The sequence below is a fragment of the Eleginops maclovinus genome, chromosome 24 (assembly GCF_036324505.1).
Source record: "Eleginops maclovinus isolate JMC-PN-2008 ecotype Puerto Natales chromosome 24, JC_Emac_rtc_rv5, whole genome shotgun sequence".
Lineage (NCBI taxonomy): Eukaryota > Metazoa > Chordata > Actinopteri > Perciformes > Eleginopidae > Eleginops > Eleginops maclovinus.
In genome coordinates this window covers 5,700,367-5,714,875 of record NC_086372.1, presented here as the reverse complement: position 1 = coordinate 5,714,875, position 14,509 = coordinate 5,700,367, and the positions used below count along the sequence as shown (strand labels likewise).

The window sequence follows — 14,509 nt, the reverse complement described above, 5'->3', positions numbered from 1 at the left end:
GATTCCTCCGTTTCCGGTAGTTCGCTTTCATCAAGTGTTTCCAGATCAATAAACGGAACTCCCTCTTCCTTCAAGTCAGAGCCGCTGGAGTTTTTGTGGACCCTATGAGGACTTTAGACTTCCTTTTTATCACCAACCCCGTAGAGGAGTCGTCCTGTGGAGCTGGTTGTTTGTGATTCTCCAGATCTTGAGCGAGGGCCTCAGGTGCAAGTTCAGTGAGCACTTCTGTTACTAACGTCAGGGCAGAGATGTCCTTTACACTGTCCTTATCAGCAGGCGTGACCGTTGATCCTCCCTGTGTGTCATTTTCACTCGGCACAGGTGCTTCTGAGAGAGAAACACCTGCAATATCAACAACAGAAACGTTGTTGACGACAGCGGGGAGCATCTCTGTGGTGTCAGCTTGGGCCTCTGGATTTTTGCTGGTTTCCGTCTGAGAAGAGAGTAACTTCAGCTCTGGTTTCACTTCTTGGGACTCTGAGGGAGCAGCTCCAATGATTGAAACCATGGATGCATTTGAGACTGCAGGGATTTTATCCGTAATTCTGGCCTGCGGGACCTCAGGCCAAGTTGTTTTGGAAGCGTCTTTTATATTTTCAGCCTTACAGCCTTTATCCAAACCTAAAGGTGGCGTCACTTCAGCCGCCGTTGATGCTATCGTGACTTTCATCTCGACTGCAGACTCTTCACAGAGCTCTTTCGATATAGTTTGAGCTTGCAGGACCTTATCCAACATTGGGACTTCTGTGATTTCAGTCTTTGCTGCTGTAGAAACATTGTTGACTTTCATCTCAGCAGCAGACTTTTTGGGGGGTTCTCTTCCTGAGAATAACTTTTGTGGGACCGCTTTTGAAGTTTGAGCTTGATGGACTTTTTCTGACACCGGGGATTTTGCAGCTTGTGCCGGTGTCAGTAAGTCATTTTCAGCTTTAACGTCAGCAGCAGGCTCCCTCTGCGGCTCTTTCGGAGGACTTCCATGTACAGAGGAGCGCGTGATGGTGGACACCGAGCCTTGAATATTCACCACGTTGCCCTTTCCTTTCTGCCGCCGAGCGTAACAGTGCAACTGCTGCAGCAACATGGCTGGATCCCGTGCTCTGAGAACCACCTCTTTGCCGTGTACAGTCTTCACAGGCTGCGACGAAATAGGAACCTTCATCGTAGATCTGTAGAAAAGCACTTGAGGGATACCTCTCTGTCTGTTGCAAGAGTCCTCAGTGAAAGTTCCCATCAGCTCGTTGTCTGGAAGCGAAAGCTCCAGAACTACTTGTGGAGCAGCGGCTGCTTTAACGGAGTCCAACGGTAACCTTTTCTGCTGCTTTCTTTTGTTTTCCCTGGCCGTTAAATGAGAGGGTTTGTGTTTTGAATTGTTCTTGAGGTCACCAGTTTCAGTCCTCCTAACGACGGAGTGCTTTTGATGTTTCAACCCATGCTTTTTAATCCTAGGAGGAACATCTTTTCCTCCGGGTGTTCCTGAGTCTTCCAGAAGCCACTTGGGTTTTCTAATCCTCCGTTTTGGTGGGTTCTTCTCTGAGAGCCGCGTAGTCCGTCTAAGTTCTCCATACTCTGCGGCTACATTGTCCTGCAGTCTGTCTAGCTGCCAAAAGGAACGTCTCAAAGGCTCCGATGCTGGCAACCCTTGGTTCCCCTTCTTCTTTACAGTGTGGTCATTTAGCCGTGTTTTGCCTGGGCCCTTTAATCTCTTCGATGCAGTGTCAGTATCCTCTTTGTGGTGCCGCTTTTTGGCTCCTGCCCCCTTACTTCCTTTCTGACATGCTGATTTCCGTGACCGAGAAGCAGGTTCTTTGGTGCAATAGCTCAGGATCCATTTGTCCTCCATGATTTCTTCGAGGGCGCTGCTAACCACCTTGTCGCTCAGCAGCTTCAGACAGTTGGACCGCAGAGCAATGAGGTTCCAAAACTCTGGGTCAAAATACAGGTCCTTCTTCAAGACCTGCGGAGAGATGGAAAAGAAAACGTAAGACCATCAGCTGAACAGAAACTCTGCCCTTTGTGGGAGGACTTGTTTAAAAAGCACTCTACCTGCAGGGTTTCAAAGCGAATGTGGTTTCTGATGGGGCTGAACTCCACGTGGTACTCCTGATCAGGATGCATGTAAAGGAGGTACACCATCTTGTAGGTGTCAACGGTGCGTTCGAGGAAGAAGACGAGAAGAGCACAGGCCCGGGAAACCTCCAGGTCATTGGGAAGCAGGCCAGCGATGGTCTTGTAGATGAGGGACTTTGTTTTGACATCGCAGGGGCGGCAAGAACCCAGCGCGTTAGCACAAAGCTCCACGCAGAACTGGATACCATCTTCACCCAGCTAGAGAGAGACAAACAGCCTTAAACATCAGCATGGAAATTGTATCTACGCCTATTAAAGTATATACACAGCGGTTTAAATGTCACCTCTTGCAGTACGGCTCTGATGAACGGGAAGATCGAGTTGACATTGGTGGCAGACAACAGCAGCTGATGACTCTCCTCCAGTAGAGCCTGCTTAGATGTGTTCAACCGGTTATGAAGTTTACTCCACACGAAGACGAGATCACTGCGAGGAACGGAGATGGAAAAGTGTTAATGCTTGTCTGAATAGGGGCCGTCAATCACATGATCAGGTTTAGATTTGCTTACCACATATAGTACATGTCTCCTCTGCGTAGCTGCTGGGAAAGAAAGACCCTGCTGAGAGCGAGGAGCACCTCATCCTTTTCCTCACACTCTAAACTGCAGATGATGTGAATTGCATCTTTACCGTTAAATTCAGCCACCTAAAAAAAACAATGAAAGCATCAGTTAAAGACTCTCATACACAAATGTTGTAAAATGATAGACATTTGCGCGTTACAGTCCCTGCACCCACCTCTTTATGTAGGCGGTCATGCTGTGAGGTTTTGAACAGCCACGTGAGGTAGACCTGGAGGAAGAACAGGTGTTGTCCTGCCGTGGGATTCCGAGAACAGCACTTAGCCAGCGCCATCGCTTCACTGACCCGCTCACAGGATAAGAGGTAACGCACCCGGAGCTCGAAGAACACCGGCAGCTCCGAGCTGACGCACACATCCACTGAGGAACAGTCAAGAGACAGATACGTTTACTTTGATATGGCTTCAGAGAATAGCAGGACAAACACAAGGAACCACCATTTTTAAGTTAATCTATTTCAATCAAAAGGAAGGAACATTTTAATATAGCTACAAATTGTTTTTGGGGGATTGAAAATGCACAAAAACCTATGCAACACACTACAGGAAAGGGAAAACCTACCTTCACTCTGAGGTAAGCTGGACTCACTGAGGATTGCCTGTAAAGCCGGGCCGGCCCAAGGCCCGCCGCTCCGAATCGATCGCTCCACCTGAAGTAAGTGTACATTCTGATGCTTTGCAAGGGACAAGTGACATTCCTGAAAGAGCATGAGGACAATTCATAAATTAGGAGCATTATGACCTTGTATAGCAATATAGTTCTGAACCGTTTTCAGAGGCTCACAATAAACAGGGACCTGCATGTCATGCTCACCTGGAACGTAACAGTGAAGTGTTTCAGTGGCTCCTGATGGAAGTCCTTCTGGTCAAAGAACAGCAGCAACTCAAAGATACTCCTGTGGGGAAATCAAAGATCGTTTGACACAGTTTTAAAACAGTTTGAACCCAAGTTTTCACAGAGAATCTAAATCTATGTGGCTGTAAAAACACTGACTGATAGAAAAAGGCAGAGGAATGCAGTTAATTATCAAGCTTATAAAAACCCTGGGGGACGGGATGGAGGAGGGAGTGAAGTCAACAGCTGGCAGCATGCCGGGGATTCTTCCTGGCTTACAAATAACTTGCTTGAGCCAATGAACAAAATCAACCTTCAATATATAGATATGCTGTTTTGTTTATTTTCTGCTGTTGTCAATACCTGTGAACAAATATATAAGGCTTCAGATGTGGTCAACAAATATATACAAACAAAGGTTTTACTTGTTGTATTGTTAAAAATTCTCATTGTTCTCTGTATGCAATGGATTTTACGTGTTTTCTCTCCAACAGAGCTAACGGTGTTAACCTGGAGGGGTGGGCTCTACACTACGGAACAGCATCATCAATGATGAACGAGAGCAGAGCAGAGGCCAGTACCTAGCCAGTATGACATACACACAAGCATGTATGCCCAGATGTACCGTCCACGCAAACAAAGCACAGAAAGGCTAGGATAAAAACAAACACGCACAAAGAGGAGGAATGACGTTGGTCTGATCAGGTACACATTACCCCATGTTATCTCTACAAAGCACATATATATTTAAGGGTTGTTACCCACATAACATGTATGGTGTATTATGTTAAGAGATAATGCTTTTTTAAAACGTTTGCTTTTCCAAGGACATATCGTGCAAGGCTAACTCACTGAGGGGTAATAAAGGGTTTCATTCATTCACAATTTAACTGATTAAACTTGGATCAGCCAAGCAAACCTGAACCAAGCAGGAACCAAAACACAACAGAACAAACACCAAACACTTGCTTTTTAAAAGGGAATCTCAGGTCTGTGTACTTACAAAGCCAGACTGCTGAGTGTGTGGAGAACATGATCACAGTTTGACGTGAAGAAGGTGGAGGCTCGGGCGAAGTAGTGGAGAGCTTTCTCAAGGATCCTGAGCTGAGGCAGTGGCACCTGCCAGCCAGAGGCTTGCTGCTCCACCAGCTGCACGGAGAAGAGACAAAACAGAGACAAGGACAGTTAACAGCGTGTACGGTTTATCATGTACAGTCTGCGATATTTGATGTTTAATGGCAGTTGGTGGTACATTGGTGATGCAACAACATCATGACTAGTGACATATGCACAGTCAATGTCAACCAATGCTGTTTCCAGCCTTTAAGATATAATAACGTGGTCATTCAATTCTGTTTGGGATATAGACTGCGGGTAAACCAAAATAAGATATTTTAAGACCGTGCAGCCCCACAATCAATACCTTTGTTTGGTATATAACATGGAAACACAAGAGAAAAGAGACCCCTACAGCCACTAACACAATGAATCTGTATGGATGAGCCACATTTCATATTTCTGCAGCTTTCCTTCATAACACAATTATATTAATGTGCGCAAAAAGGGACATTTAGAGCACCTGATATAATACTAACAATTGAATGGTCAAATCCCTATAATGCAATGTGCTTATAATGCCCTCTAATGGTGGAGATCTAGGAAACCGGTCTTGTGTGCCACTCGAATGCTGTGAACTGTCACTATGCTGTCCTTAGGCCTTCTCCAATCTATTCAAAATAAAACTGCAGCACAGGCTTTGGTTTGGCTCAATTGACTCGGTTAGTTTAATCCAAAAGCCTAATTGAAAATCCTTGTTCTTTTAAGTATTTAGCTGTGTTGCCATCAGAGACACACCTTGAATTTAAAGTTTAAGTAGCATGCTCATAGCAACATATATCATATCAGATTTGTCCACATTATGAACATGTCAAGGTATGAGGACAGAGATTATGTCATGTAATACTGCACATGTACATATACATGTGTTTTGGCCAATACAGCCATAATAAAAGTTGGCCTTGGAGGGAAATGCATCATAACTAAGGCTGCTAATTGTATAACAACATTAAGTTAGAGGTTGGTTTACTCAGCCAAATTCATCACCTGCTAACTGATAACCAGATATGTGTATTCAGCTTCTTAAAGTGTGTTCTCATGCAGAGATACGCCTTGAATTTAAAGTTGAAATGGCCTGCTAATAGCTCAGTAGCAACATATTTTTTTGGATACTACGTTTGCACACTTGATGGTTATGCTATGCCCCAGTTTATGACTCTGTTTAGTGAATGTTTACCAGCAGTGCCAGACATTTAAACGCACTTTGTTCACTAGATTTACTTACTGGATCTATGCATTTAGGTTAATGTATCCAAAAAATGTCAATGTAATACGACATCTTGTGATTACAGGAATTATATCATATAATACTGCAAAGGTACAGTTACACGTCATGTTGTTTAAGACGGATAATTAAGCCTAGTCGAAGTTGGTCTTTCAGGCAAATGCATCACAACTAAGGCTGCTAATTGCATAACAACATTAAGTTAGAGCGGAGTGTACGTCATCTGAATTCCTCACTGGCTAATTGATAACCAAACGTGTTGTAAACGTGCAAAAAAAGTTGTCCAGTCGACAGTTCGGTAAACATTCAGCAGACTAACTAATCTAACTTGTAGCAAATTGTGGGCTAACTGGCTGAAGCGATTAGCCGTGCTCGCTAGCTAGCTGTACTGTAAACACACGTCAATATTTGATTGATTCGGTAACTCAGACGATTCGATAATGTCTTTAAATATGAGGCTGGGATGTCACTCATAACATTTACCATATGTTAAGGTAATATATTTGTTTTTAAAACGAATAGGACTCGTTGGCTAGATGCTAACAACCCTAGCTGCTAATGCTAGCTGTGAAGCGGCCAGTTCTGGGGGAGGGGAGTCGGCTAACATATAAGCTCTTATCTCTGTCAACAAGCCTGTCAACAACTTCAGCGACGACTCCTTACCTTGCAAAAGTCGGAGCAGAAAGGCTTACTATCGGCCCGCAATTCATCAGTTGAATAGCGGCCCAACAAACTCTCTAATTGTTTTTCTAGCCCCTCTAAATCGTACACACTGCCCTCCTCCGCCATACTGCCTGTGTAGCCTTGCTCGTAGCAGCAGCTTCCACACAACACATACATCGCCACGGACCGCGCTCATTGGATATTGCAAACGTGAAGGGGTTTGCTCCTTTACTAATACATCTTGCGCCGGAGAAGATCTTGTCAGTGCGGGGATTAAGCTCAGCAATTAAAACATTTAACATCGAATGAAGCCCCGCCCGTACGGTAGTAAGAGTTCACAATAACATGCGCCACAAACCACATGGCAGACACAAACACAGCGCGTTAATGACTGTTAAGAAACTAAACCTAAATAAGTTTAATGTTGATTTTTTTTTTTAAACCAACATCAAAAATAAATGTTCAAACAGTCAAAGAATACCTTTAAAGCTTTATTTAAATCATACACATTCATTAAAAATAAAATGCAATACAAAACAATTCTCACAGACATAGCAAAGATTAAATACTTTAACTTTACAGCCATCGCAGGCACAAATCATTTCTTCTCAAGGAAATCATTATTTTCACTCTGCATGTACTTTTTTTGAGCACACATAAAAAGAGCAGCACTGGGAAGATAATATGCTTATATACAGCAGCCATCTACTTCTTTAATCTTGACAAATGAGATTTTATACATTTCTATGTCTTATATCTGATGTTTGATTGATGCAGACTACAGTGAAACATGTTGACAAATAAAAATAAAAGTGAAACAGATGCTTTTTTTCAAGGCAGATACTAAACAAAAAGTGTCTTAAACTTACAAAATATTTGCTTAGAGCACTACAAACAAATATAATAATCCAGCGTTTCAAATAATCATTAACCCTATACATACATGCGCAACATATTTTGTTTATTATACCGTAAGACTAATTTTCAGAAATACTAAAAATGATAAGTGTTTTTATTTTAACTAACTTCAATCAAATAATTTCACAAGATTATTTCAAGCCATCTATGAGCCATCTTCTTTGTTGATGTCAGAAAAGTTAGAGCGTTTTGGTTCAGTTCAGCTCGTCGGTGGACTCTGACATGGATCTCTCTCTCCTTTCCCGACCTGTGACGAAGTTTAGCAGGTCGACGGCAGTCACCACCCCGAAAACCATCTGCTTCAGGCTTGGGGAGCCGTCGTTCAAGTCTGAGGGAGAAGAGCAAGGAAGAGAGAGGTGAGGAGAAGGCTAGAGATGAACAAAATAATCAATTAACCATTGGCTTACTCTTATCAAGGGACACTATTATGCACATTTTAAGGTTCATATTTGTATTTTTTGCTTCCACTGTGACTTGTTTACATACTTTAATGCTCAAAAAGGTCTTTATTTTTCTCAAACATACAATAAAATAGAGGAATTTTTCCACTTGTGTTTTTGAATACTGCCACCAGGGGGAGCCACAGTTCCACAAACACATTTTATCAGCTTTTTGGGTGAAGAAAAATGCATGTCAGGTTAATGAGAGCATATGAATGAAGGAAGTGTGTGTGTGTGTGTGTGTGTGTGTGTGTGTGTGTGTGTGTGTGTGTGTGTGTGTGTGTGTGTGTGTGTGTGTGTGTGTGTGTGTGTGTGTGTGTGTGTGTGTGTGTGTTAATATTATACTTACATTGGATCTGTTCATGTACCACCAGGGCAAAGTGGTCAGTCTCCAAAATGCGGGATAGCTTCCCCAAATTATCAGTCAAACGGATCTAAATTGCAAATTAAAAAAGGGAAGAAAATGATCAATATTTATAAAATCAATAAAGCAACTCGTGCACAACAGCGTAAAATGTACCAGTGATAAATGTGACTAGATGCAATTTAAGTCTTGTTATTTCACTGATTTAAAAAGTACTTATAATCTCGAAATAGATACACATATTTACGAAGCCAAATTAAAACATCACATAATATAAAGCACACTCACTATTTTTCATCATGTAATGGCTGTTTCTAACTTTTTCAGTTTCTCTTTTTTAAGAAATGTAAATTAAACACAACCATCAGCCGCTCTTTGAATATAAAATCATGACATTTTATTTTATTTTTTAAATCACCTGTTTGAACTGCTTGTAGAGGACTTTGCTGACGGGGTCCGACACCTTGATCTTCCCTGCCAGGATACAGGCCAAAATGTTCCCTAGTGTCACCATGCCCAGGATTAACCTGCACACAAACACACACACACACACACATACACGTTGAAATGTCAGTATTTACAGAGCAAAAAGGGATGCAGACATACAATATGTCAGTGCGACAGTTATCTACTCTTTCAGGACACTCACCCAGCCTCGTCCACCACGGGCGCCTGGTCGAAGCCCTTTTCCTTCAGGATTTTGATCGTCCTCTGACAGGTGACGGTGGGCAGCACGGTGAGCGGGGCGGACAGATTCAAACCCTGCAGCTTCAGGTTCCACCACCTGAGGAGCACGGAGAATAGAGAGGTGCAGGAATGACTCCTAAAGCCTGGATGTCACTTGTAGTAATATTGGTCAATACAAGCTGAGGAGTTATTTATCTGACCATAACGTGTACATATCAAGTGTGTTACACATACCAGGGTTTTTTCACCATGAGGTCCTCCTCACTCAGGAAGCCCTTCTGCACCATCCACTTGTCACTCAGGAACTTGGACCTTGAAGGATGCAAAACAAACTGTCTCTGCGTGTACACAAACAACTTCTGGAGGCATAACTAACTCCAAAAATGATCTGTATTGTCGGGTTATCATCTAACCACAGAATTGTTCTGGCATTATTATGATTTTCTGAGACGCTCTCTTATATAAATGACTAGAACAGCTGATAAAGTACTTGTTTTGAGGAGTTTTTTCATCTGGAGCTGCTTTAACTAGTGTAAATGTCCCAGTGAAATGTGTGTGTTTCCTCACATGTAGTTGCGGACGGAGTCTGGCAGGATGACCACACAGCGCTGGCCCTCCTTCAGATCTTTGGCCATATTAACTGCCGCAGCCATGGCGGTCCCAGAGCTGCCACCTGATACAGAAACACAGCTAAATGTGAGTCGACCTCGTAACCTCAGCAACACGTCTGGCTTCTAAGTCAGCAGAAAACCTGAGCTCTCACCGCACAGCAGGCCCTCCTCTCTCATCAGCATGCGTGACATGTTGAAAGACTCCTCGTCGTCGGACTTGTACCACGTATCAATGACCTGAAGTCACAGAGATCATGTTAAGTGGTGGTGAAAGTCATGTACACATTAGAAAAAAGGGAGGTGAGAATAAGGGCAACTCACTGATCTGTCGAGCACGGTGGGGATGAAGTCGTACCCGATGCCCTCCACCTCGTACTGGGTCTTGTCGGTTTTGTTGAGCTGCTCGGGCTCGGCCAGGATAGAACCTTCTGGATCAACGCCAACAATCTGCCCACAACGTAATTAAGGATTCTACTTTAGAGACAAATACTGTTTTCTTTTGAAGACCAGAAAGAGACTTGTTGCTGGAATATTCATATCTGTGGTAATATTGTTTATATGAAAGCATCTTCCACATGCCTACGCTCTTTGGATAACACAAGGCACTGAGATTTATTAAAGGGGCCTTATTCTGCTTCATGCTGTTTCTCTTTCCTGTAGTTTGTTATACAGGTAATAGTGCAAGTAAATGGTCTGCAAAGGCTAAAATCCCAAAGGTCCTACTAAAGAGAGTGTCTCTTCCAAAGAGTGAGAGCACAGAGACATACCTTGATGTTGGGGCATCTCTCTTTCAGTTTGCGGGCGATGCCTGTGATCGTACCCCCGGTGCCGGCGCCTGCCACCAGCATGTCCAGTTTACCTGTGAGGAGCAGAGTTGTGTCAAAACCAGTTATTAAATACATTTCTTTCCACAACATAAGACGTAAGTAGCCAACTAGTGAATTAGAAATCGTGTTTAAATGAGATGACTGAACGTTATCACGCCCCACATAAGGCGCCTTTAGCTTAGTGGTGGGTACATTTAGTCATGTGACTGTGCTGCTAAAATCCCATTGGCTTTTTGTGGAGGGAACCAGGGTCGATGCTACCTTCAGGGTCCACTACAGAACTACATCATCACTGCCCCACTATTGCTGTTTGTAAGGTATCTTCGTACCGCCACATTGCTCCAGGATCTCCTCGGCCGTGGTGTCGTAGTGAGCCAGAGGGTTGCTCGGGTTGCGGTACTGGTCCAGGATGTGGGAGTCGGGGATCTCGTTTTTGAGACGCCAGGCGACGCCCACGTGAGACTCCGGCGAGTCGAAGCGAGCGCTGGTTGGTGTCCGGACGATCTCCGCTCCAAGAGCTCTCAAGACATCCACCTGTATGGAAGAAAAACAAATAGTAGATAAAAATCTGAGCAGTTAAAAAACTAAGCAAAACTGGGCAGAATGAATTTGACAGGGCTCACCTTCTCCATGCTCATTTTCTCCGGCATGACGATGATGCAGCGGTATCCTTTCACAGCTGCAGCCAGGGCCAGCCCAATACCTTAGAAAGAAAAACCACCAATAAACATAAAGCTTGACAACACTGCAATTAACATACCACTGATTCCTGTGAACACTTAACCCCCCATAGCAACACATGCAGTCAATTACCAGTGTTTCCAGAGGTGGGCTCTATGATGGTGTCTCCAGGTTTGAGGAGCCCGGCCCTCTCCGCGTCCTCCACCATCCGCAGGCTGATCCGGTCCTTCACACTTCCCCCCGCATTGAAGAACTCACACTTGGCCACTGCAGAAAATACACAATAGCAGATAATGTAAAAATAAATAAAGACATAGCCATTATTTTTAATATTATTATTATTACATATTTTATTTTTATTTACGAATGTATTATTATAATTGTTTTATTTATAATTATTTGTCGTATTTTTGTATTATTAATGTCATATTTATTGCTGTTATTTTTATATTCACATAATAATCAACAAACCCTAAAAACATTACTTAGTCTCTACCACGCGTATAATTATAAACGGACCGGGTGTTTAAAATATAGCACACCATAAAAACTAATCATTTGCTGGAAGCTTATTCCAATGCTTGATGGCCACAGATTGTGCAAAGGCAGTTGATGCAAAAACGATCGACCTGAACTGCCCCCACCCGTTTCATTCAGAAATACTCCTGACCTACAGTAACCCGTCTCACTTGCAGCACCCGCCTGTTTACAATGTGTCATAAAGTGCTAACAGTCACACCTTGTGTCTGAAGTGAGAGCATGTCGGGGCTTGAGAGCTGCCATAACTTACATAATTCACATTTGAGTCCAAACGCTTTGGGGATCTTGTTGATGCGGACCAGGGGGGTGTCTCCGATCCGGTGCAGGATGTTTGGGAGAATGGCAGGGGCGATGGATCTGAGGAAGAAACAGTGTTTTTAGAAAAGTAGTACAGAGACACGGCTAAAATCCAACTCCACTTGTTGTTTTATCAACGCTTTTTACTGACAATAATAACACTTTGTTAGGTGTGTTGTTTGCCAAGTGGAACACCCCATGAGTTTGGAAAAACTGGTTTCAATGGAATAAACAAACTGCTTCATTTCAGAATAAAATAGTCAAAAAAAGTGCCAAAAAACAACACAATTAAAAAGAATAAATGTTTTTGTGCAATAAAATATTAAATCAATAAAAAAATATTTAGAAAAATTAGAAGGGAAATACAAAACATGCAGTAAAGTAATAAAATACAACAACAAATGTTTGTAGAACTAAACCTGAAGTAAAAGACTAAATTAAATACAAATATTTAGAAAAACACAAGAAGTTAAAGTATTAATGTGCAGGCTGAACACAGATAACAGTGTTTTAGCTGCAGACGGTGAAAGAAGTCGTGGAAAGTGATGACAGGAACATCGTAAATTAATTTCTTTCACCACACCTCACCGACCTGGGAACCTGCGTGTGAGGGGACTCGTCTCTCGAGGCCCCCAGGCTCCACGTGCAGCGGCTGGGAAGGTCAGGCCGGATCCACTTCCTCTCCGCGGTCGCAATCTTCGTGTTAATATGCTCGGTGTCCTCCGCCGGCAGCGAGTCGACCCCGTTCAGCGGGATGGAGCCCTCCCGGAGTTTCCCTTCTCCGTTGGTGTGGCTGAGCAGCTTGGCAGCGTGGGGGCACACGACCGGGCCCTTCACGGGGGGCCTCCTTGGATGAAGGAACTGATGGCATGGCTTAGTCTGAGTAAGAGAGAGGAAAAAGATGATAAATCTGTGGCTTTTTGTAAATGTTCAGAGGCAGTGGGAGTGACTGTTGGGATGTGAGGAAGTACTCTGATCCTTTCCTTAAGTAAACAAAGTAAACTCAACCTAAAACTACTTGAGGAATATTTGAGTTCCCTTATCTTTTCATATGGACAACCAGATACTCTAAACAAAATCCTGTTCTTGTTGGTTTTCGGCAGAAACTAGAACAATAAGCTCACTTTAAGCCTACTTCTCATTCATGGATACACATTTGAAAGCAAACACTGAACCACTCCTTTCTTTCCTCCTTCCCTTAAACGCTGAGTCATTCCAGCATTGACAAAAATAACGCTCCGTCATGCTTGATCAGCCTCCTCTTCACCTTTTGTCCTCCTTTACCAGAATTTCATGACAACTTTAAGAAGGCACGATGAGCAATCAAATGAATGTGCTCGGTTGTGCTTTCATTAGCAGTCAGAAAACAGAAGTGGGAGTAGGGGGAGACGCCCCCGGCTATGGCTGATCAACTTTTGTTACAATTGCATCAGTCATTCACTGTAGACAGAACTTCAATAACTGAGATACAAATGTAATCCAGTTTCTCAGACAACAAGGTGAGCAGCATTTTCTTGTTCGAAATCACATCGCAGATTATCTTTGTGTTTGTGAATGTGAAAGTCTTGAGTGACTCAATAATTGGTCATTACATGTAGTAGAAGGCTGTAAAAGTCTAAAATGTATAACTAAACGTTAAACATTATCTTACGCTGGAGATTAAATACTACAACTACAGGCCGAGTGTCTGAGGTAAAAGGCTAGTTTGACTGGCAGATACAACACTGTGAAAGGAGCCATTCTGCATATCAACTACTTCCTTTTTAGAGTTTCAAGTACACAGATATAAACCCGAGAATATATTCTCTTTAAGTAATGTTGTATTTTAAGACCCTAGCATTTCTACAAGCCAACAAACCAAGTATCTGTTTTCTTAATGAATACATCCATCGGGTTTCTCCACCTACAAAAGGCCACAGATGAACCATCACTAACACACAGTGCAAACACAGAGGCCAGCTGTTTAATAGTTCAAACGATGTCCACCACACAGTGAAACAACGTCTGTGAAAGCAAACAGCTCTGCATGCCAGAAAAAACAGCCTCGAGATATATTGCTTTAGAGCTAGTGAACAGTGAAACCTGATGTTAGGTAAGCTATGGAAAAAACTAATACTGCACAGGGGAAGTGGTTATAGTATACGTCACTTCGATTCTTGATATGAGCTCTCTGCAGCCACTAAATGCCACACTGCTTTGGTTCTACCGTCCACAATATCTTTGGTAAATGTGGGAAGGAGTAGGTGGTCTCTGGTGGTTTTGCAGGGTTCAACTGGGGCAACGTGACCCTCCGTGAGAGAGCTCATGCAGCACTGAGCCCAGGCTGCACAGCAGAATAAAGACTTACAAAGAGGATTTACACAGCAGAAACTTCTTTGTTTTGTTAATAAGCCACACTTAAGCCAATAAGCACTCCTTAAATACCAACCAGGCTGAAAGAACACAGTGCAAAAATCTCCTCATCTTAACTTGGCAGCCTTCAACCCATCATAATGAAGGAAAACATTTGATCAGACTTGGTTATCTGCTTCAACTGTGACTTTTCTAATCTCCCTCGGTATGTGCTGTGCTCTCAAAGCAAGAGGACTACTGTAGCAA

The 14,509-nt window shown here is 43.0% G+C and overlaps 2 protein-coding genes across 2 annotated transcripts; both read right to left on the bottom strand.

The window, feature by feature from the left end:
- Positions 1–70: 70 nt before the first annotated feature.
- On the bottom strand, positions 71–6,706 carry LOC134860978 (uncharacterized). The gene is made up of 9 exons (XM_063877921.1): positions 6,547–6,706; positions 4,546–4,691; positions 3,522–3,603; positions 3,270–3,405; positions 2,866–3,068; positions 2,637–2,773; positions 2,412–2,553; positions 2,044–2,325; positions 71–1,954 (listed from the first exon to the last, which is right to left on the bottom strand). The coding sequence occupies exons 1-9, from the start codon at positions 6,670–6,672 to the stop codon at positions 71–73; spliced, it is 3,138 nt and encodes a 1,045-aa protein (XP_063733991.1). The 5' UTR covers positions 6,673–6,706.
- Positions 6,707–7,024: 318 nt separating this feature from the next.
- Positions 7,025–12,786, bottom strand: cbsa (cystathionine beta-synthase a). The gene is given in 15 exon segments (XM_063878148.1): positions 7,025–7,792; positions 8,254–8,338; positions 8,687–8,795; positions 8,918–9,052; positions 9,190–9,267; positions 9,523–9,628; positions 9,719–9,803; positions 9,888–10,013; positions 10,334–10,425; positions 10,723–10,927; positions 11,017–11,096; positions 11,207–11,341; positions 11,865–11,971; positions 12,504–12,736; positions 12,738–12,786. Coding segments are annotated over 15 exon segments (1,755 nt in total). The 5' UTR covers positions 12,783–12,786; the 3' UTR covers positions 7,025–7,658.
- Positions 12,787–14,509: the final 1,723 nt, after the last annotated feature.